This window comes from Macrosteles quadrilineatus, unplaced genomic scaffold (genome assembly GCF_028750875.1).
Source record: "Macrosteles quadrilineatus isolate MER2022 unplaced genomic scaffold, UCM_ALF_1.0 Scaffold_5__1_contigs__length_97177068, whole genome shotgun sequence".
Taxonomy (NCBI): Eukaryota; Metazoa; Arthropoda; class Insecta; order Hemiptera; family Cicadellidae; genus Macrosteles; species Macrosteles quadrilineatus.
In genome coordinates, this window is record NW_026542598.1 from 79,352,829 (window position 1) to 79,374,577 (window position 21,749).

At 34.7% G+C, this 21,749-nt stretch overlaps 1 protein-coding gene across 1 annotated transcript in view; it reads left to right on the top strand.

Moving 5' to 3' along the window:
• Positions 1-21,749, top strand: part of LOC128994749 (photoreceptor ankyrin repeat protein-like) — a 104,809-nt gene that overhangs the window by 30,719 nt on the left and 52,341 nt on the right. Inside the window, exon 3 of the mRNA XM_054419506.1 lies at positions 4,185-4,282. Coding sequence (XP_054275481.1) covers positions 4,185-4,282 — 98 coding nt within the window. The remainder of the gene's footprint in view (positions 1-4,184; positions 4,283-21,749) is intronic.

Sequence of the window (21,749 nt, forward strand, 5' to 3'; positions counted from 1 at the left end):
GTACAGTTTATTTTTAGTTTAGTTTTTTTTATCTGGAGAGCTATTTGATGCTCCTTATTTTAAAACTACTTTAACTTAAAAATAATGCATTTATAATCCTCATGTGGTTATGTACTCGCCCTCAAGTATTATAACCAAGGATTAAAGCAAAATCGTACAATCCTCACCATAAAAAAGAGAAACAACTACAGTGGAACCTTCATAACAAGACTCTCTAGAACAAGTCATCCTTTATAACTAGTGACATTTTCTAATCCCCTTACATTTTATTTTAGCCCCAATCACATGTTATTGCAAACCTCGATAAGAAGTCGACCTTGACAACAAGTCTTATTCAATAATCCTAATGAGAGTCTTGTTATCGAGGTTCTAGTGACGACTTCAGCGCACTCAAAAGTCACCAGCATGAAATACTCATAAAATAATGTTTAGATTGTTCGATTGTGCACTCCTTAACAATTAGATATTACTTGAAATCAACACATAAGTATTTACTGTATCTGTAAGAAATATTTAGCTACAAAATACCTTAGCTGCCTTAGATACAATTACTTTCCGAACCTTTTGAATTACTTGACAGTATGATTGATAGCAAGTACAATCAAGCTAATGTAACGTTTCAATATGGTCAATACCTGCGTTATTTCAGTCACAATGGGCGACTAGTGGACTGACAAATTAGGTGGCATTTAGAATGAACAAACAGTGCAGCTTTCACATGGGATTTGAAGGGAGTTTCATAAATATTGAATATATTGATCACTTCGGCAACGTCCGCGTTCGGGGATTGCTGAGGAAATAATTTCGAATGCAATTTTAACGGGTTTTTCTAAAGTAATCAAAAGTAAGCACCTCACATGTTTGGAAGGCAATATAGGATATGTTAAGCTAGACTTTAAGTAAGATGTTACGGTACTACTATTTTATCAAAAATATTTGTTAATATTTTACCTGACCTATATAAAAATTGGATAGGAATCACTTTTACAAGTTTATTCTCTGCTGTCAATTTCTGATTTACTGAAACCCCAATTCTGTGAACAATATGGACATAGAATGTGCTTAGACAATGTATAATTACATCACTATGCCCTATCCTATACTTAAAAACATGTGGGTGCGTTTGCCTGTACACCCGGCGGGCAAACGTTTTTATGTCCGAGAATGTTTGAGTTTTTCGTTTACAATAGGGTATTTGGCCACGAAAAATCGAGGCCACAAGTTGATCACAAGGCTCGGAAAAATCCAGTTTCTGTCCTACAGCCCTTGAAAGTGTCCATGTTATAGTCGATACCTTTTTGTAGCTGTAGTTAACAAAAACAGCTGATACAGGCTATTTTTACTGTCATAATTTGTGTTAACGAAAATAACTGTATTGGTTAGTTTGGACTAAAAGTTTTTAAGACTAGCTATATTTAGTTTGGTTTATCAGGAACAAATGAGTGTTAATTTTTTCAAGGTTCGTTTGGAATGAAACGTGGAGACCTCTGAAGCGAACCTTTAAGGGAGAGAAGCTACAATGGATCGTCAGGAAACAAATTTTACCACTTCGTCTACAACCAACCCAGTTCCAACCAGAAACCTCGGCCAAGTTGCCCATCGAAGAATGATAAATGAAAGCAGAGAAATAAGTTTTAATCTTTTTTATGGCCGTGCAATATAATGAACAACAGACCGATCATCTTGAGCAGGAGCGTCGACGAATCGCTGGCTCGACGTTTGTCATTAGCCAAGACTGTTCTCAGAGTATACTTGAGCAAAGCTCCGTACCCAAGTATTTTCTCATTATTTCAACACACAAATTCCATGCTTCAGCAGTTTATTATGTTTGCGGTCAGCTACGAAGATTCAAGCAAGCTTTTCTTTTTCCAACCGATATTTCCCTCGTTTCGCTCGAACACAGAGTTTTCGAGAAAAGTTAATGATTGAAAACTTCCTGGATAGTACTAAAACTGCTATGAGAGGACTTTTGGAGCTACAAGTAGTGAAATCTGATTGGTCGCATTCAAATGCTCTTGTGGCGTGATGTAAACGTATAAGACGTCCGAAAGCCCAAGCGGTAAAGCGATAGGTTTACGGGTTGGCCCTGGATATGAGCATGATATGTGAGTACAGAGCATGGAATGCTGTTTGTAAGCATTTGTACTGGCAAATATTTTGGCTTGAATATTTACTTATAAGTCCATAAGGTAACTGTGCTTATTTGGATCGCTTCAACGAATAACACATGGCTATTATGGATATAGTATTTCTTCACATGGGCGTAAAGTCTTTTTTACCCGAGCGCAAGTTTAACACAAAATGAGCGAAGGTTGAAAAGACACTTTTTGCTCGAGTAGGCCTAATGAATATAACAAACTAAGCTAGGAAAGATAACTTCCCAGAACGACTTTTGACTTGTTTTCAATCTTCCTAATGCAAACAAGCATGTGGAAACAAGTAAGTAAGTGAATTAATCATTAGTCAATAAATTATGGTTTTGTTAGTGTTCATTATACCATCGATATGTCGAATCAAAGTTTACAATAGCTGATTCTTGCTCTCTAGGGACTAAAGGCTTTTTACTCCCTAGGGGGAAAAGCTACTTTAGACCGGGTGTATTGAAAACGGCAATTGTGCTGCAGTATGACGAAAAATCATTTATAAACATGAAGCTTGAAAGATGCCGTTGGTTTTTAGTCAGATTACTTAGAGTGGCTGAAAACTTTTGTTTTTATAAAGATCGATAAATGTATCAATGTTAAATGTTTATCGAGTATACGTGTTACATACAACTAGAAAATTTGGCGATAATAACACTGAGAGCAATGAAATGTATAAATGTTCGACGTTACACACAAATCTTGAATCGTATCGATGACTTTTTAGTCAAGTAATGAATAAATGCTACATGCTGATCGAGGAATCAGACCTTGGTCCTCTGATAGAGATATTCCTTTGGTGATTTTTTTTCTTAAGACGTTTTTAATTCACCACTTTACGAAACACCCCTTTAAAATCACCAAATTTAATCTAAAAGTATCTAACATATTATAAAAATCAATCAAAACCTCTGGCAACTTTGTAGCTTTTATGTATGCTGATGGAGTTACGAGGTAATTAACTACGAAAGCGAGTCTGCCAAGGTAATTTGTGGTGCAACAGTTGGCAAACCTGGCCACGCGAATATCAGCTGATTGTTGATTTGGCGGGACTCAGGCTTGCATATCAATAGTCTAACCTACTTCAACACAATGCACCGGTTTAATCCAATTTCAATTGGATTCACTGCTAGAACGCCCCATGCTCGCTCGTGTTGCTATGACGTCACAGCGGTTGTATGTTTTTGAGATTATTTTAAACTAGTTTATATCGAAAAATACTTGAATCTGTTATAATAATATGTCACTACACTTTTCTATAACCTATAAGTGTTTATTTTCGTTCATTATTAACGGTTAATGGTCTGACAGTGATTAATTGAGGGTGTAACATGATTATTGTGATCGGTTTTACAACATAGGCTTCTACCCGCTTTCATCTATAAAGCGCACCCTTCTGACATGGTATATCAGTTGTATTATAATAACGTTTTATATTTCTCGCATCGGTTAAGTTAGGTTAGAGCATCAACGCTCGGAAATTTGTAAATCAACAAGTAGGCCTAACTTGTTGTTCACCTATGTATTGTGTTGTTAAAAACAAATCGATTACCTAGTCTGTATTGACACTAGAAAATACCCATATTATCAATTTTTACCAACTCTGGCTGGTAAAAAAAGTTGAAAATGCCAAGATCGATAAGTAGTTGAAGCTTGAAAGTCTTTTAGGGTTTGTTCGTCTGACGAAAAATGCAATTTGTGAACATCGTTTAATAATTTGGTAAATTTTAATTTTAAATTACCACCAGAAGAGATTAGCCGAAGGAGGGATTTCATGTCTTGCCAAATGTGGAGTAGGGATCCTGTTGTAAGCCGGCCGCGAAGCATACCAAAAATCCTCGGAAGGACCGAGCCAAAAGAAGACACAGAGAGCATCGTCTACCTAGGGTGGATTGGATGACATCACGATTCCGAGATAGGAATCATTTGTTGCACGTTGTTGAGGACGAGAACAAGCTAGGGACTCATGTCCATGGAGTAAGTGAAAACAAACACTAAACATTCATGTTTTGACTCTACCTGATTCACCAAATCATGTTCCAGGTGTAGTGAGGCCCGTAGTGCGATCCAACACTACCATGGTGCTGTCAAGATCATCATCAGACAAAGCAGTTCCCCACCCTCACTCTATCATCAAAGAGGTAATCTGTTCTTATATATTTTGGATTTAAGATTTCAGAATTAATCTAATGAAATTTCTGAATCCTTTTTTGTAAATTGACCTTTGCAGGAAATCACAAGTCTACATCCCCTATTTTAATTAAACAATTTTAATTTTTCTATTCATACCCTACTCTATTTAAAGTTGACTCTTGAGAAATTATTCTTCTCTTAAAAATTTCCGAACCCCTACACATAGTGTGTGGAGAAATTATTGTTTTCGTTGAACTTCTCGAGTTAGAATTTGGAGTGGAAATATCCGTTTTGGGTGACCCTGAATTCAAAGAAGTGATTTGCAGCGTGATGTATCCAGGTGTTTTTCTTTTTTTGTGTTATTTGTGATGGTAATTTCTCCATAAAACACGTGAATAACAGAATAAAATAACGGATTTATACAAAAAGGGCTGGAACGTTTTTAATTTAATTTGGAACAATCTGGTAAGCTATTGTACTTTTACCTTTGTTCAAAACGGTAAAACCCCCAATGCTGTAAAAATTACGGTTCAAAAGTTATTGCAATTCTTGTACATTCAATATTAAAACACCACAGTTAATCCCATACGTTAATCCCAACGTTTTTCCATTATAAGAGGGGTTGAAAAGGCTATGGGTGCAAGTAAATGTCAATTTGCTGATACCGTTTATCACAGTTTTTATTATAGTCTTAAAAGACAAAAACAGACATTATGGTGTTGCAAAAGAAATCTACACAGAGCAGTAGGTAGGTCAATCTATCACGTGGTCCCAATATTAATATTGTCCTTCATGTAGACTACAAAAATACAAGAGTGCCACAGACATGTAGAAAGTGCAGTTGGGAGGGCCAATCTAGTATGGTCCTAAAAAACACGATCCTACGCCTTCACGTACAGAAGGTACACCGTTGCCAAAGAAATGTAGACATTGCAGTAGGAGGGGACATACAGCGTCGGGCCCAATAAAAGGTTCTTATGATAATCCTTATTGTATTTAAAAATACAGAATTTGCCAAAGAAATGTAGACAGTGCAGTAGGGCGGCCAATCTAGCGTGGCCCCAAGTAATACGTTCCTAGGCTTCATGTCGCACGGACATAAACTGCCTCTTATCTCAACAGCTCTCATCAAGACGGCTAAGGATTTTATGTCGCTGGATTTCCCGTCCAAATTGTACAAAACTGTACGAAAAACTTTGGTATATTAAAGGCAAATTTCATTAAAATTAGGAATCCAAAAGTACAAACGAAATATTTTACTCGTAAAACACATCTCAGAATCGAACAAACCTTGTCTACTATTTTAAATATTATCTAATACACTTTATCATTTCTCGTATCGTGTCGTACAAAACTAGTAGGAAATAATAGTTAATTTTGTGTCAATATACGTGAAATATTCTCTTATTAAAAAATAATAATGACATAATGAATCATCTCTTTCTTATATTGCAGAATGTCTAGCTAATTACTCCACAACCTATGGTCTAGAGCGTTACTTATTAAAATTGATAACTGTGCTGTATTAGTTGGAAGCAAAATACACTCTTCAACAAGATTCTCATGCTATATCCTGTCAGAATTTATTTTGGGAAAATCAGTGCTTAAGTAGTTTAATTAGACACGAATAACATAACATATTTAGGTTAAGTAACATAAAGTGAATCAGATTATTTTTTTTAATTTAAATATTTCCCGTCTGTGTTTGGAAGGACCTACAAAGAACGAAATACAATTGTATCGAGGATGGTAACTGCACCATCATTTTGAACAAATGATGCATAATAAGGAATAATAATAATACAGTAGTTATATTATAACCTTTAAAAAATAATGTCATACATTAGGATTCTAAAAATAACTCAAGGAGTTATTTTGTAGTTTCCATAAAAAGTACAGCTTATAGTTAGTTGTCTAGTTTTCTTCAATGTTGGTTCCAATTGCATAATGTAATTTCCTTTTCGAATTCGCTATCTTGGTTAGATTAGAAAGAAATAAACAGCAAAGTTACCACTGGAGGTAACGGAGCTTTATCATGCAATCAGCTGTTCCTGCCAGCACCGCGGGAGTTGGGGATAATATTGAACTTACTGGAGGGAAAAACAACTGCACCTAGAAAGTTTAGTAAGAATCTTAGAGGATTTTTTTAAGGGGAAACAGACTTTCTCAGAAATTTTTCTAGCAATTCCCTTAAAATAAAAAATAAGACATGAAAAAATAATGAATTTCGTAGCTTGAACATAGAAGCGTCAAATCTGCACAAGCATTACGACAGTTCTGAAACAATACATTAACAATCAACATAAAAGCGTGTTAAACATGTACTTTTTACTCTGGATGGAAAACAGTAACAGTCATAATATATAACCTTTGAATTAGTTATGCTACAGTGAGGGTTAAATATACAGAGTGTCCTATAAGTAAACAGCCAAACTCCTGGAAATGGTTTTATGGGTGAAAATAAAACGGAAATCAAGAATAGCCTTTTTGCAGCTTTAGGACATATCTGTTATTTTTTTAAGATTTCAAAATGTATACATCTCTTATATTATTAAAGATGTGTTTATAAAATTTTATACGTTTTAAGCAGCAACAACTACTGAAGAACCTCAGTAACGAGTCTCTCAAGGGGATTGCCAAATACGACTTTATCAAAGTAGACTCCTTATCGAGGTTTGAATTAACACATGCTACATATATATCAAGGGTATTTTGAAAATTCCACCTGTCTTGTTATTGAGGTTTCACTGTATTAGCACGGAAATGTTAAGTTGTGGTCTTTTAATTTGTATAGCTTAAATTGCTAAAACATACATAAACATAACCTTTTGAGATTTTTTGACGCATTTGATAATGCCTCACTGGCAATTAAATTTAAAATAAAAATTCGTTAAAATATTGGTAACGTTTTAATTTTAAATTTAATTGCCAGTCAAGAAAAGAATTTCTGAAATTTTTGAAGTGGCCAGAGTGACAGAGTTCAATGATGAGTAAAATGTAATAGAACTGATTAAAATAGCAAATGTAAATCACTAACCAACCCTGACATTTCAAAAAAGCTGTTAAGTAATCGCCGTTTTGCATAGTAAACTCATATCGTGTTACAAAGCACTTAAAACGTCGTGTTATTTGTAGCCTAACAAAGTGTAAATGTTAAGTGTTGTAAGAAGTTCTTGATCATATCGTAGGTTTACATCACGCAACGCATTCATTAGCATTAACATTAGCAAACCTTTAGAGCGATTTTTTCATACTTCTACAAATAGATGGTTTGGCTACCTTGGAAGGAAAGGTGCTTTTTATTTCTAAAAAATCTCAGTTAAACGAACTATTTTTAAATTCAGGGTGGAAAACCCGACCTTTTTTAAAGAGGTGGTTAATCCGATCGTCGGTTGAACCGAGGTCGTTTGAACCGGAGTGTGCTGTAGGAACTAAGGCAGGTTTAGTTAAATAATAAAGAATTTTCAAGGCTTTGATGATTTAGAGACGTTTCTATAAAACAAATTTCTGCCTGATACACAAATAACCAATAAGGTTAAAGATAGGTATTTAAATTTAAATAAAGCCCAAACAATATTTTTAGAGTTGAAAACCCCTAACTTTGAATAACAAAACTTATTTGGGAGTGAGCATTTCAGTGTGAGATTAGTCTGATTATCGATTTTGTTTGAATGTAAGTAGATTTCAAGCTATTTTACGTTTTCTCAAAACATCTATTTGATTACTAGTAGATACGAGATGTTACAAATAAATTTAAATTGCATGCCATTTTGAAGGCATATAGATAGAATAATAGAGTATAGTTTCATATCAGCTTCTCTTTTTCATGCAGACCCGATTACCGAATGAAATGGGATTTCGAGGGTCAAATTGGAGGGATATATTTAGCAAGGATATCACCGGGAGGTAAAATGGCGGCAAAACACGCAAACACCTGATAGTCTAGGAACAACATCTGATTGTAGGATTGAGACATAACCTAGTGATCTGGTCTAACAAAACAATTTGTGCTGATTTTATTCTATTAGAGGAAGTTGTATAGTTTATTTATTTATGTACTACGGTCCCGTTGCACCTGTGTGCGTAGTTAGAGGCAAAAATAAGTTACAGATTATTGTTAAATAATGAGGTTATAGGTTTGTTGTTTATTGAAATTAGAATCAATAATGAAAGCATTATCTAGGACAGCTGGGTCAAGATGTACTTATTTGTTTGTTATTCTTTCAATTTATTACCTTATTAAAATCAGGTGTGATTATTTGTCTATATTGCAGTATTCTGTTTTGTTTATTTCAGCTTAACTTAAGAAAAAAAAAATGTTTATTGATACTTATGAACTGGGTGAAGTCCGTGGGGGGGGAGCCATGGAAAGAGGATTATTCAAGCTATGTCTCCTATATAATAACAAATTTAACATAACATTTGCTGGGATTTAATTATTGTGGTTTAACTACCTTCTGGTTGTTAGACTGTCACTAAAACCATTTAGCTACCCATATTTATTATTTATGTTCCACTCTGTTTTCTACAACTAGAGCAATTCTGATATAACAACATTGATCAAAGATATTTTCGTCGAAAAATTCACCTTTCTTTCGCCTGAGTGTATTTTTAGATTCTAGTCCTCCAAGGCACAAGTGAAGTTATATACATATTGTTTACATTGTTCTATTTTCGCTCACCTGACGTACCTTCACAATCTTTGGCCATGTCTAGACCACATAACTCTCTCTATGTCATTCGCCCTTCTAAATCACGCAACCCCTACAACGTGGTAAGCTAGTAATGTGGATTATTTGGTTATTCAATTTTTAAATCGTCAAATAGAACTGTGAAGGCAAACAACTAAAAATTTCTAAAAACTACCCTAAGAGATGGGGAGGTTCAACAGCCTGATTGTATTTTTTATTTGTCTGACTATGGAAATTGTTTCGTTGAATATTTTGTTTCTACGATTCTCAACAATATACACAATCGTAAGGCACACACGAGGATTTGTAAGCAGAAATTACTTGAGTCGTATTTTGATACATATTGAAATAGGGGTTTGGAATAACTAGTACTTGTATACATTTTAGAGACAGTTTTTAGCAATCACTGAAGGAGTAATAAAATAAACAAAATAAACAAGTAAATCCAACCTAGTAAATTCAAAGAGTATACGAATAAAGGCTTTTTAACATAAGATACTCAGGTATACTATATATGACTTTCTACTCGATTTTCGAGCAACAGGCGTATTAGTAATGTGAAATCATGTAGCCTAGCGTGCCATGTAGGCTGCCTGTGAGAAGTTACATAGATCACACGCTATATTCAAGGTTAGCTCGCCTTGCGTTGTATTGATATTTAACACACACTACCCTCTATAACTACCCTTATATGGAACAGAACGGGGTGATAAAACACCTAATAAGACGTCCATGAATAAATGTGAAAAATAATATAATTCATAATCTAATCACTAAGTAATTAAACTATTTTGTTACTTTCACTTGATCGATGAAAACTACAATTCTGAAATCTTTGTTTACTATTAGGCCTATTATTTTTAATTTACTAACCACTAGGCTAGCATTATCATTACTCCAAAACAGTTTAATATTTTTCTCTAACTCATTGAACTAGCAAAATGTATCGTTTGAACCAATATGCTTTAAATCTCTGATTTACATTTTAGCAAAATATTTACGAACGTTCCGTGACACCTCGTCCTTAAATGGATTTAAGGGACGTGCCTTCGTCTGGTTTAGTTTAGCTTCCATATTTTCTCTTGCTATAACTTCATTATGTTTTTCTTTATCATGAACTAAAAAAACAACTATAGTGTTATTAAAATTAATATATCTTAATGCGTAACGAAACATTAACGCAGTCGCCACCAACACATAAACTAGTTATCACTGACATAGCAACTCTACTTCAAATAATTAAACACCGAAACTGATATTTATTCATAAAATCGTCCTTTAAATATTTAATCGTTCAGCTCGTTCAGTTGACAGCTTAAAATGTCCTTGTCTAATTTCTCAGTGGAATTACAACACGCCTTTTTAACATGCCAAAACTGAAAGGCGTCTACTAGCACCCCTGATAAAAGAAAGGCAACGTCTACTGACATCCTGATAAAATAAAGGCAGCGTCTTCTGGCACTCCTGATAAAAGAAATATAGCGTCTACTGGCACCCCTGATAAAAAAGGCAGCGTCTACTGACACCCTGATAAAAAAGGCAGCGTCTACTGAGACCCTGATAAAAGAAAGATAGCGTCTACTGGCACCCCTGATAAAAGAAAGATAGCGTCTACTTGCACCCTGATTAAAGAAAGGCAACGTCAACTGACATCCTGATAAAATAAAGGCAGCGTCTTCTGAAACCTTGATAAAAGAAAGGCAGCATCTTCTGACACCCTGATAAAAGAAAGATAGCTTATACTGGCACCCCTGATAAAAGAAATATAGTGCCTACTGAACTCCTTGATAAAAGTAAGGCAGTGCCTCCTGACAAACTGATAAAAGAATAGTAACGTCTACTGAATCCCCTGATAAAAGAAAGTAGTGTCTACTGGCACCCCTGATAAAAGAAAGATAGTGTCTACTGGAACCCCTGATAAAAGAAAGATAGTGTATACTGACACCACTGATAGAAATATAGTGTATAATAAACCCCTTGATAAAAGTAAGGCAGCGCCTCATGACACCCTGATAAAAGAAAGGCAACGTCTACTGACACCTTGATAAAAGAAAGGCATCTACTGACACTCCTGATAAAAGAAAGGCAACGTCTACTGTCACCCTGATAAAAGAAAGGTAGAGTCTACTGACATCCTGATAAAAGAAAGGCAGCGTCTTCTGACACCCTGATAAAAGAAAGATAGCTTATACTGGCACCCCTGATAAAAGAAATATAGTGTCTACTGAACTCCTTGATAAAAGTAAGGCAGCGCCTCCTGACAAACTGATAAAAGAATGCTAACGTCTACTGAAACCCCTGATAAAAGAAAGATAGTGTCTACTGGCACCCCTGATAAAATAAAGATAGCGTCTACTGACACCCCTGATAAATGAAAGATAGTGTCTACTGGCACCCCTGATAAAATAAAGATAGCGTCTACTGACACCTCTGATAAAAGAAAGATAGTGTCTACTGACATCCAGATAAAAGAAAGGCATCTACTGACACACTTGATAAAAGAAAGACAGCGTCTACTGGCACCCTGATAAAAGAAAGGCAGCGTCTACTGGCACCCCTGATAAAATAAAGATAGCGTCTACTGACACCTCTGATAAAATAAAGATAGCGTCTACTGACACCCCTCATAAAAGAAAGATAGTGTCTACTGGCACCCCTGATAAAATAAAGATAGCGTCTACTGACACCCCTCATAAAAGAAAGATAGCTTATACTGGCACCCCTGATAAAAGAAATATAGTGTCTACTGAACTCCTTGATAAAAGTAAGGCAGCGCCTCCTGACACCCTTGATAAAAGAAAGGCAGCGTCTACTGGCACCCCTGATAAAATAAAGATAGCGTCTACTGACACCCCTCATAAAAGAAAGATAGTGTCTACTGGCACCCCTGATAAAATAAAGATAGCGTCTACTGACACCTCTGATAAAAGAAAGATAGTGTCTATGACATCCAGATAAAAGAAAGGCATCTACTGACACACTTGATAAAAGAAAGACAGCGTCTACTGGCACCCTGATAAAAGAAAGGCAGCGTCTACTGGTACCCCTGATAAAATAAAGATAGCGTCTACTGACACCTCTGATAAAAGAAAGATAGTGTCTACTGGCACCCCTAATAAAATAAAGATAGCGTCTACTGACATCCCTGATAAAAGAAAGATAGCGTCTACTGACACCCTTGATAAAAGAAAGGCATCTACTGACACACTTGATAAAAGAAAGACAGCGTCTACTGGCACCCTGATAAAAGAAAGGCGTCCACTGACACCCTTGATAAAAGAAAGGCAGCGTCTTCTGACACCCTGATAAAAGAAAGATAGCGTCTACTGACACCCTGATAAAAGAAAGGCAACGTCCACCAATACTCCTGATAAAAGAAAGACAGAGTCTACTGTACTGACACCCTAATAAAAGTTAAAAGTAAGGCAACGTCTACTGACACCCTGATAAAAGAAAGGCAACGTCCACCAATACCCCTGATAAAATAAAGGCAGAGTCTACTGTACTGACACCCTGATAAAAGTTAAAAGTAAAGCAACGTCCACTGACACCCTGATAAAAGAATGGTAATGTCTACTGACACCTCTGATAAAAAGAAAGGTAACGCCTACTGACACTTAACAGTTTGGCTATACCGCAACAAGCTCTTTGTACCAGTGCCAAGAGCATGTTTTTGCAATAAAGAGTGTCATAACGTGTTTACTGCTGCACTTATGACCGAGAATCACGACTAAGTGACTTTGTATCGCACCGTGGGACTTTCGTGCTCCCATAAATACCGTCTAAACAGCTGGGGTGAGAGCATATTGACACATTGACATCGTGTGAACATAGTACTACATTTTTACTACAATAGCTACCCACTAAAACATTTTTGTTCATGTGAAATGTTTACACTTTCAAACTATTAATCAAAATTTAGTTAGATATCTTAAGCCCCGGATTGAAAAAGTTCCCTCTATGCCTAATAAATTTTAAAATCCCATTGACATAGAACTCGTTAAAACAGCTGATCCTTGAGTTAAATGTTTAACAGTCTGAACTCATACAAGAGACGAAACATTTGAAAATGGACTTAAGATAGACTACTTTTATTGATAATTCTAACTAGTAGGTAGTCCACTCTTTAAAAATTTATCTACAATCATGAATTGTAATTTAATGTCAATTAGTAGTTTCCTTAACCTAATACATACTTAACTGTCTTAAACAAATATAATCTTTGTAATGTAATAAGGTATTGGATTATTCGTTTTGCCTGGGAAAAAATTTTCAATTCTTTTAAAATACGCGATATATGCACACATTCATGGATAACTTTTCTCTTCTGGAGGATTTCTCGTCTAAATTCTATACGGCAATTATTACTGTTTCGGGATGGTGACCACATGTGACATATTCTATCTACAGCCAGATGTTCCGAGTACATTCGACATTAACGTAGTGACGTCATTCACAGGACAAAACAGTTAGAGTGAGTTGTCCACGGGTGTGACCACCGTAGGATGCTGGACTCGAGCCAGCGACTTACACGGTAAATTACAACCGGCAAGTCAAGGTAAAAGTTGGCGATTCACTTGTGTACCAAGAATAGTGTGTGTGGGATCAAAGCCCCTGAGTTCAAGCAGAAAAGGTTTTTGAGACCAAACATTTCTCAAGGGTCATCAGGTGTCAATAAGTGGATGGTTGGTGTGCAGCTTTGCAGTATTAGGCACTGTATTAAATTCAATTCTGAGAAAAGTCTCGAGAAGTTAGAAACTGGACCCAGATTTAATGGATCATCGGGTTTTTATAAATTCTTGTTTAACAATCAGCTGATCTTAGTCAGTTACTAATATCAGATCATCGCACTCCATTCTACACTCAAATTGAATTCAAATTAGCATTATACCATTGACTATTGGATACAGAAGAAGACACCCCATCCCATCTATATGGATCAGCTGCCGCCAATTTCTTACTAAAAAATAATGTAGTTGTGTGAGCCAGTCACAGATTGCACTAGTGTCCAAAACTCTATTTTGTACCTTACTTTTCTTTACTGACATAGTTGCTGGGTCACAACAGTTCTAAGACAAATTTTATTAAAAACCTGGCTACAACTTTAACATGGGGATGGAATATCTAGTTGTTGTATTAATTAGTCAAAGATTATACTTAACCAGGTGGTTTTGCTGTCTTGAAAGTTACTGTAGGAGTTTTGTTGACAAAAACACATGACAGTGAGTGCAATTACTTTTAACTATTGGTGTCACGATTTTGTGCCAAATTCGTATTCGTTTATGCCGCTAAGTATCTTGAAGTGCCATTCCCGTCTAGTCACTGTCCAGCAGATGTTGTGGAACAGTTGCGAATTTCAGCACAATTTTATGTCAGAAAATATCACTACATCAACATTTCGAGATGGGGAAGCAATTGAAATGTACTTATACCCTAATAATGGGAGATGGGTGTGGGACAAGTAAAAGGATTTGTGTGGAAGATCATCACTGTGTATTTAATCAGGACTATTTAACTAGGCGTACAATGCAATATTGAGCAGAGTACTGAAGAATGAAGAGTAAGGAAGAATTGGCAATATTAATCCAATACTTAACTAAAGCCGATGCTAAATCTGTTTTAGGTAAATTGGTAAATGGGATGTTCACTTGTAGTATTGTAGTATCCCAAGTCCACGAGTCTTGCAGTATCCAAACATTGCAAACATAAATTAGATGTCTCCTTACAGAATCCAAAGTCAATGGTACATCTGCTTAACATAAATGACAAATCTACTTGCAGTATCCAAAGTCAATGGTACTTGGTTTAGGTAATTGAAATATCTACTTGTAGTATCCAAAGTCAATGGTTTATTTGAATTGCCTGTTTTTGAATCCCTTGTTTGTACATTATTATCTGCTATACATTGCGATATAAATCGGATTTTATTTAACTCAATAATAATTTGGTAAAACAAGAAACTCTCTTTTCCTACAAATATTTTTACAGAACAGCAAATTTACAGCACCACAGTTTATATTTGTTAGCAACAAAGGATGCTTAGACTGGGAGAACACGGTCAAAACAATAAGTCAATGTACTTGCGTCATAGAATAAATAACACATTGTAACACATTGTATTATCCTGCTTGCGTGGTCTACACACTACATTTGTGTTGCTCATATTTTAGAGTACAGCGCATGAAAATGGTCGAATAAGAACCGATAAAATGTAGGAACATTGTTGGTGATTTTTTATAGAATTTAGTAGGATCTACGAATAGCTATTGAAGGCATTTTCATGCGGTTTACTCTATTGAATGACACGTTGAATAAAGTTGGTTTATAGTCCAATACATTGAATAAAACATTTCTCATATTACCGATATAATTTAAAGTCGATGCGCTCAACATTCAATTAAAATAGCTGTTTAGAATTTTCATCTTTTTTGCGTAAAATAATGTTATCTTTGTTTTACAATCGCAGCTGGTCACAGGACCAAAAACAGCTGATTGAATTTAATGCAATGTTATTTGGAAGGCGTTAAATTCAGTCACGTGAACCAGTGCTGTATGAATAATATAAATTAAATATTCTTCATACTCCTATCTCCAAGAAATTGAAGTGCTTCTCAGTAAATCACCAAATTAGAAATGAAACTGTTTCCCTACTTTTATGTTTTTGAATACGAGTAAAAATTAAATTCTTAAATAAAGCTATTACACTTAAAACAATGCCTTAAGACATTGCGTAGTCAATTATTTTGTCTGTGAAAATAAACACGTATTAAACTTGATAAACACGCCATCCTGTGCACCACTCTGGTTGTCTACAACAATTAAAGTTGGTTAGAAACAGAAGTTTGGCCACGCTGAGGTGGAGTTTGAAGACTGCCCTAGTTTCTAGGTCACACAGACCGACTCAATAACTCTAGTTGATTTTTGAATTAGAGACTCTATGTATAAGGTGTTTATTTTCAACTAGTTTATGAGGGACAACGTAATGCAAATAGCTATATCCTATTTGTTTGATTGTTAATGTCGTAGATCAGGTTGTAACAACCAGATATAACAACCAGTCGATTGAACAAAAATTTATAAGAATAATAAATAGTCTAACAATTTCAAAAGACAAGCATCGTGTTAAATATTTGTTTTATTTTTAACAGAAAATATCGTATTTATGACAGTTATCATTTGAATTATAGCATAAATAAATACAAAATAAAGCCTTCATATACATCATGTAACTATGTAAAACCAACCGACTTCATGCAGTAAACTAATTTGCCTTAGCAAATGTTAACGATGTTTAACAACTCAATATAATTGTATGTAGTAAAATGTGAATCATTAACTGATAGAAAATTTCGTATTGCAACATGATTGTAAGGTTATTATAGTAAGTTATAGTAAAGTTTTAGTAAGTGTTAAGTAGGAGTTTACGCAACGACTGCGTAAGGTTAATCACGCGAGTTTTGTTCACTACTTTACAAAAAGACGTTTTTAGAAGATGTTTTTAGTATTTAAGAAAACATCACCACCACGACCGTCGTTACAATTTTTATTCTACTGTATCATAAATATAAAGTTACTCATTCAAGTTTGAAACCAACTAACTTAATGCAAACCCCTTTATTGCCCTAAATTATTTCAGTTTCTTTCAAATTGTACGAAGCTCTACCACACCATCGAATAGTAAAACTCTATCAACTTGAAACATGCTGGTCTCCCCGACCACGAAATATTGATTTTGCCTGTAACTTCTTAACTACAAAGTTATACAAATAAATAAATTATTTTTCACTTTCATTTTGCATTCCAACAATGCATTCCGTTTGGCGCTTCACTTTCGCACTTTCGTCACTTATACGGACTACTTTGTTAATTAAAATGTCCACCACGGTGGAACCGCTGCGTGTGTAGTAGTGGGGTGTCCGCTGTCCGCTAGTCCACTAGTTAACTTGTCCGCTAGCGCTTGTCCGCAGTGCCGGGTCTGATTGGATCGTTGCGTTGTCCGTTGTCGCACTCTGTGTCAGTCCAGTCCGCAGTCGGGACCCGCGCTCGTGCGTGTGTGGATGCGTGCGCGTAAAACTGTGATAAAAGTGATTACGTTACTATTTTTTTTTAGAAGAGAATATATTTTGAAGACGTAAGGTAGGTGTAGAAATGTTTTACCCAGGTTTAGTTAAATGTTTCACCTTCTTAATTACTAAGTTTTCCCAGTAAAAGACAGTGTTTTGATTTGTACAAACAATAATTCTGAGATCAACCAAAATAATATCCTTCCAACCAGGTAAAGTTGGGTACACGTAGTCTTTTCATACTCATAACCAGTAAAGTTACCTTAACATACACTTTGTTTGGATATTGTCAAATTTGTTGCTGAGACGATTTTAACACTTGTAGGTAAAAATTAGTAAACTTGGTGGCTGAGATTGTATTAATAAACTGACCAGATACAATTTTTGGCAGGATAAAAGGAGATGAACTCACTATAGTGTGTGTAAAGAAACTAAACAATATTTTTGTACAGTTCTTAACTTATATTTTTTTAAACTTAAGTGTTCTTAAAAATATTTACTTAATCTACGTTCTTTGAAAAGCTCTGTGTTAAAGTTGATACGAACAATTGCATTATCATACAATTTTCAAATATGTGTTGTGTTTTCAATTTATTTGGAAAATAAGAAGTTTACAATGATAAAGTTTACATATTGTAAATTTAGTTCCTGAGACATCTTTATTTTACAAATTTTATGTAGCCTATAGTAAATAGTTATTGAAGCCCTGTCATTGATGCTAGAACAATAAATTGATTACTTTTACATTAATTTTTCATGTTTTCTAAACTTACACATCTTTACAAATATAACAACGTATCATATTAGTAAATGGAAAGAGCAACAAAACATAAAAATTGTAGAACTTGATCGTGTGTAAATGAACTTCATGTGAAATTCATTGACCTAAAGGATCAGTTTTAGGGCTTATTTTACATAAATAAGTGTGCAGTACATGATAAACGATTCTTCATAGTTCATACTCAAAGAAACATATATTAACACTCACTTAGCGACCTACTGGGTTTGTTACCAAAAAATGAGCAACAGTAACGTCAAAGTTAAGATTATGTAACCACGAAACATAGACTACATTCATTCCAAAATGACTGCAAAAATGGTATCATTGGGATAAACGACTAGCGGGGCCATTAAATGTAGGCTATACTTTATCAGTGACCTTAATATATGATCAATTTAGTAACATTTGCAAGATTTGTGATTTCTGCAAACGCGCCAAGTAAACATTTTATCCAAAGGCAAGTATTGCCTCAACCAAAACCTCTTGTAGAGGCTAGTTTTTAGAGCTGAATAAAAATTATTAAATTGAGAGGTGTAAATTTAAATTTCATATTGACTATTCCAAATGAGTTTTAATTCATACAGATTTTAGGCTACTATAATCGATCACTTTCAAACCAAAAACATTTTCACAAAAGAAAGAAATAATCCAGACAAACTTACCACTTAGTAGAACCATTGATAAAACATACTTCCTTAGGTAAACCATAACCATATGTTTGTGGCAGTTTGGTGTAGAGGGGCTCAGCTGATCTACGGTTAGAGCGCGTGACTTTTGTCTAGAAGTTTCCGGTTCAAAACTCACCATTCACCAATTTTACAAGCTATCCGATAATTATTTAGCTAGTAATGATTTCTTATGTCGTAGCGTGGTAAAAGCTGTAGGTAGACACACGGAAAAAATGCGGGAAAATAAGTATTGGTTCTTTGTGGGGAAAAATACTATCTAGCTTTATTATAGAAACCCATTGGCTAGTAGCCATGTGTTACAATTTATTAAAATGAGATGAATTTTTCTCTACAGACTAAAAAAATAATAATTACGAAACGTATTCAAAATGTTAGTTGCATTCATGAATGTATTCATAATTCATTAAACAAATTCTACAAAGAAATAATCTTTGTAGAAATTTAACATACCTAATTGCTGGTTAGTTAAACCTTTATGCAAAAGTGAGTGAAGTAAGTGTTATGTATGGTGAATGAATAAGTAAGCCTTTCACTAACTTGTTCTTAAGCCAACACGATTTTTCATGTCTAATTAGCAAAGACAGCTGGATACAGTTTTGAATTATCAATGCTTTAAGTTTTTCTCAGTGTCAAATCAGCGGTCTTTGCATTACAAAGTGAGTAGTTAGGGCACTCAAACACAAAACTACAAAAATAAATAGTTGTGACCATATTTTTACGTTTTTCAGTGGTTACTATCTTACGTAATTTCATTACAGCATCGTCAATTAGCCCGATGTCAAATTGTATCAAAGCAAACAACAGCTTCAACGCAAATTACTAATTGACATTTCATCGCAAGTTCAATTCTTCTATACTATCAGAATTAGCAAAGTCAAAACTTGGTTTGCACGTCATTTAAGTTTACACGGTCAAGTCAAGTCAATACCGAGGTCTGAACTAATCTGTCATAGACATGCGATGAAACAGAACCGTGGTTATGGATAGTTGATACACTGTAATTGCAGTATAAAGTATTAGTTTAAGCCAATTTCCCCATAGGAAGTTATAACAGTCATTATAGTAAGACCTAGCTAACAATTTTTATAAACGTTTGATTTGGTAAAAATAGTAAAATACCGCAGCAAACTTGCAAGCGAATTTCCATCCTCTTTCGATTTTCACGTTAATATTTTATGTAAACATGTCAGACTATTATTCATTTAAACAACATTAGGTTAGGTTTAAGGAGTAAATTAGGTTTGCAGCTACAGGGAAGGTGACAAATGTTTTTTACCTAATGCTGTACACAATTAAATTTGCCATATTTGATCAACATATTAAATTCAAACCACAGTAGTATTCTTTTTCTCCACAAGATGGGTAAATGTATGTAATTGTGGTAAATGTACAGTTTTTTTTTTTAATTTTCTCCGTAACCATTAACTGTACAACAACACATTGATATACAACATTATTTGTCTTTTACGCTGTACACGATGGCCGTAACGATTTGGCAATTCCTTATTTTAAAGGTGAAAACTCCCATTTTTCGCTTATGGGGACATCAAAACGAAAAAGTAAATCGGTCCCGGGTCCAGGTCTTACCATAAGACCTACATTAATAGCTTATTCCCTATATGGGAATTTTACTTAAACAAATTACCCTCTTTATAAATTAACCTTGAAGGCCTTAGCTGATCCTGAAGGGATTGTATTTAATACATTGACTATTTGATACAGAAGGTTTAATCTATGCTTTTAGTAACCACATTGTAGTTCATGCCAACAGATTGATTTTCCATCAAGCATTTTCTTAAACAATATCTCCTCATTCATTCAACAATATTTTCTCTCCTTCATACTTAATAGATGTCTAATAAAAGATAGTTTCCGTTTGAAAAGTAAAACACGAAATATTGGAAATAACATCACAAATTAACCTAAACTAGTGTACCCGTTGCTTGAATTCGAGCAACTGTTAAGTATTATTAGGAGTTATTTCAAAACGGAATGAATAATCACGAATTATAGGAAGTAACATGTAAATTAACCTAAATTCTTTTAATTACCAGACACTTTTAACGCGACTGTTTGTTTCTACTATGTAAATTGAAAATGTGGACTTTTTATGGATTTTAAGAACTGTAAGATAATATAAATAATATATAATAATATAATATATTTAACATACAGGGTGTTGAAAATGTCTGGAACCAACATTATATCTCCTGAGTGGTTAAAGAAAAACAACTGATATTTTGTGTACGGATATACTATGGTTTTACCTATCTTTTGGTGCCTTATGAAAATTTTTACCACTTATAGGGAACGTCCTGTCGAGGATGCAGTAAAATGTTTTAATGGAAGCCTATGGTAAATGATACATCATTTTAAAGGCCATTTTTTTCTGAGTAAGGAGCCACAAGTTTCATCTCAAAAGGACCACCCTAGCGAAAATGGCGACTGTTTGAAATTTAAAAATTCCGTTCCTTATAAGTGGTTTTTTAAATTTCAAACAGTCGCCATTTTTGCTAGGGTGGTCCTTTTGAGATGAAACTTGTGGCTCCTTACTCAGAAAAAAATGGCCTTTAAAATGATGTATTATTTACCATAGGCTTCCATTAAAACTTTTTACTGCATCCTCCACAGAACGTTCCCTATAAGTGGTTTTTTAAATTTCAAACAGTCGCCATTTTTGCTAGGGTGGTCCTTTTGAGATGAAACTTGTGGCTCCTTACTCAGAAAAAAATGGCCTTTAAAATGATGTATCATTTACCATAGGCTTCCATTAAAACTTTTTACTGCATCCTCCACAGGACGTTCCCTATAAGTGGTAAAAATTTTCAAAAGGCACCAAAAGATAGGTAAAACCATAGTATATCCGTACACAAAATATCAGTTGTTTTTCTTTAACCACTCGCCAGATATAATGTTGGTTCCAGACATTTTCAACACCCTGTATGTTAAATGCAAAGGCACTACAAGAACTATTTTATTTATAAGAAATGGTTTATAATAAATCTCAGGCAGTTGACTATAACGGCGCAATGGACGTAATATAGGGGCAGGCGTGTGTCGATATTGCCTAGGCAGCGCCGTAGTTTGTTTCTGTCGCGCTGGCGTGTTAAGTTATTTAATATCACGTATTTTTCCTATTTTACAAGTTAGTACAGGAAAAATATTAAATAAAAATGAAAAAATTAGTTCAGGGATGAAACTTTGGTTTTAACTTCGTTTTACCAATGGAAGTCAAGATCCGATGAGTCCCT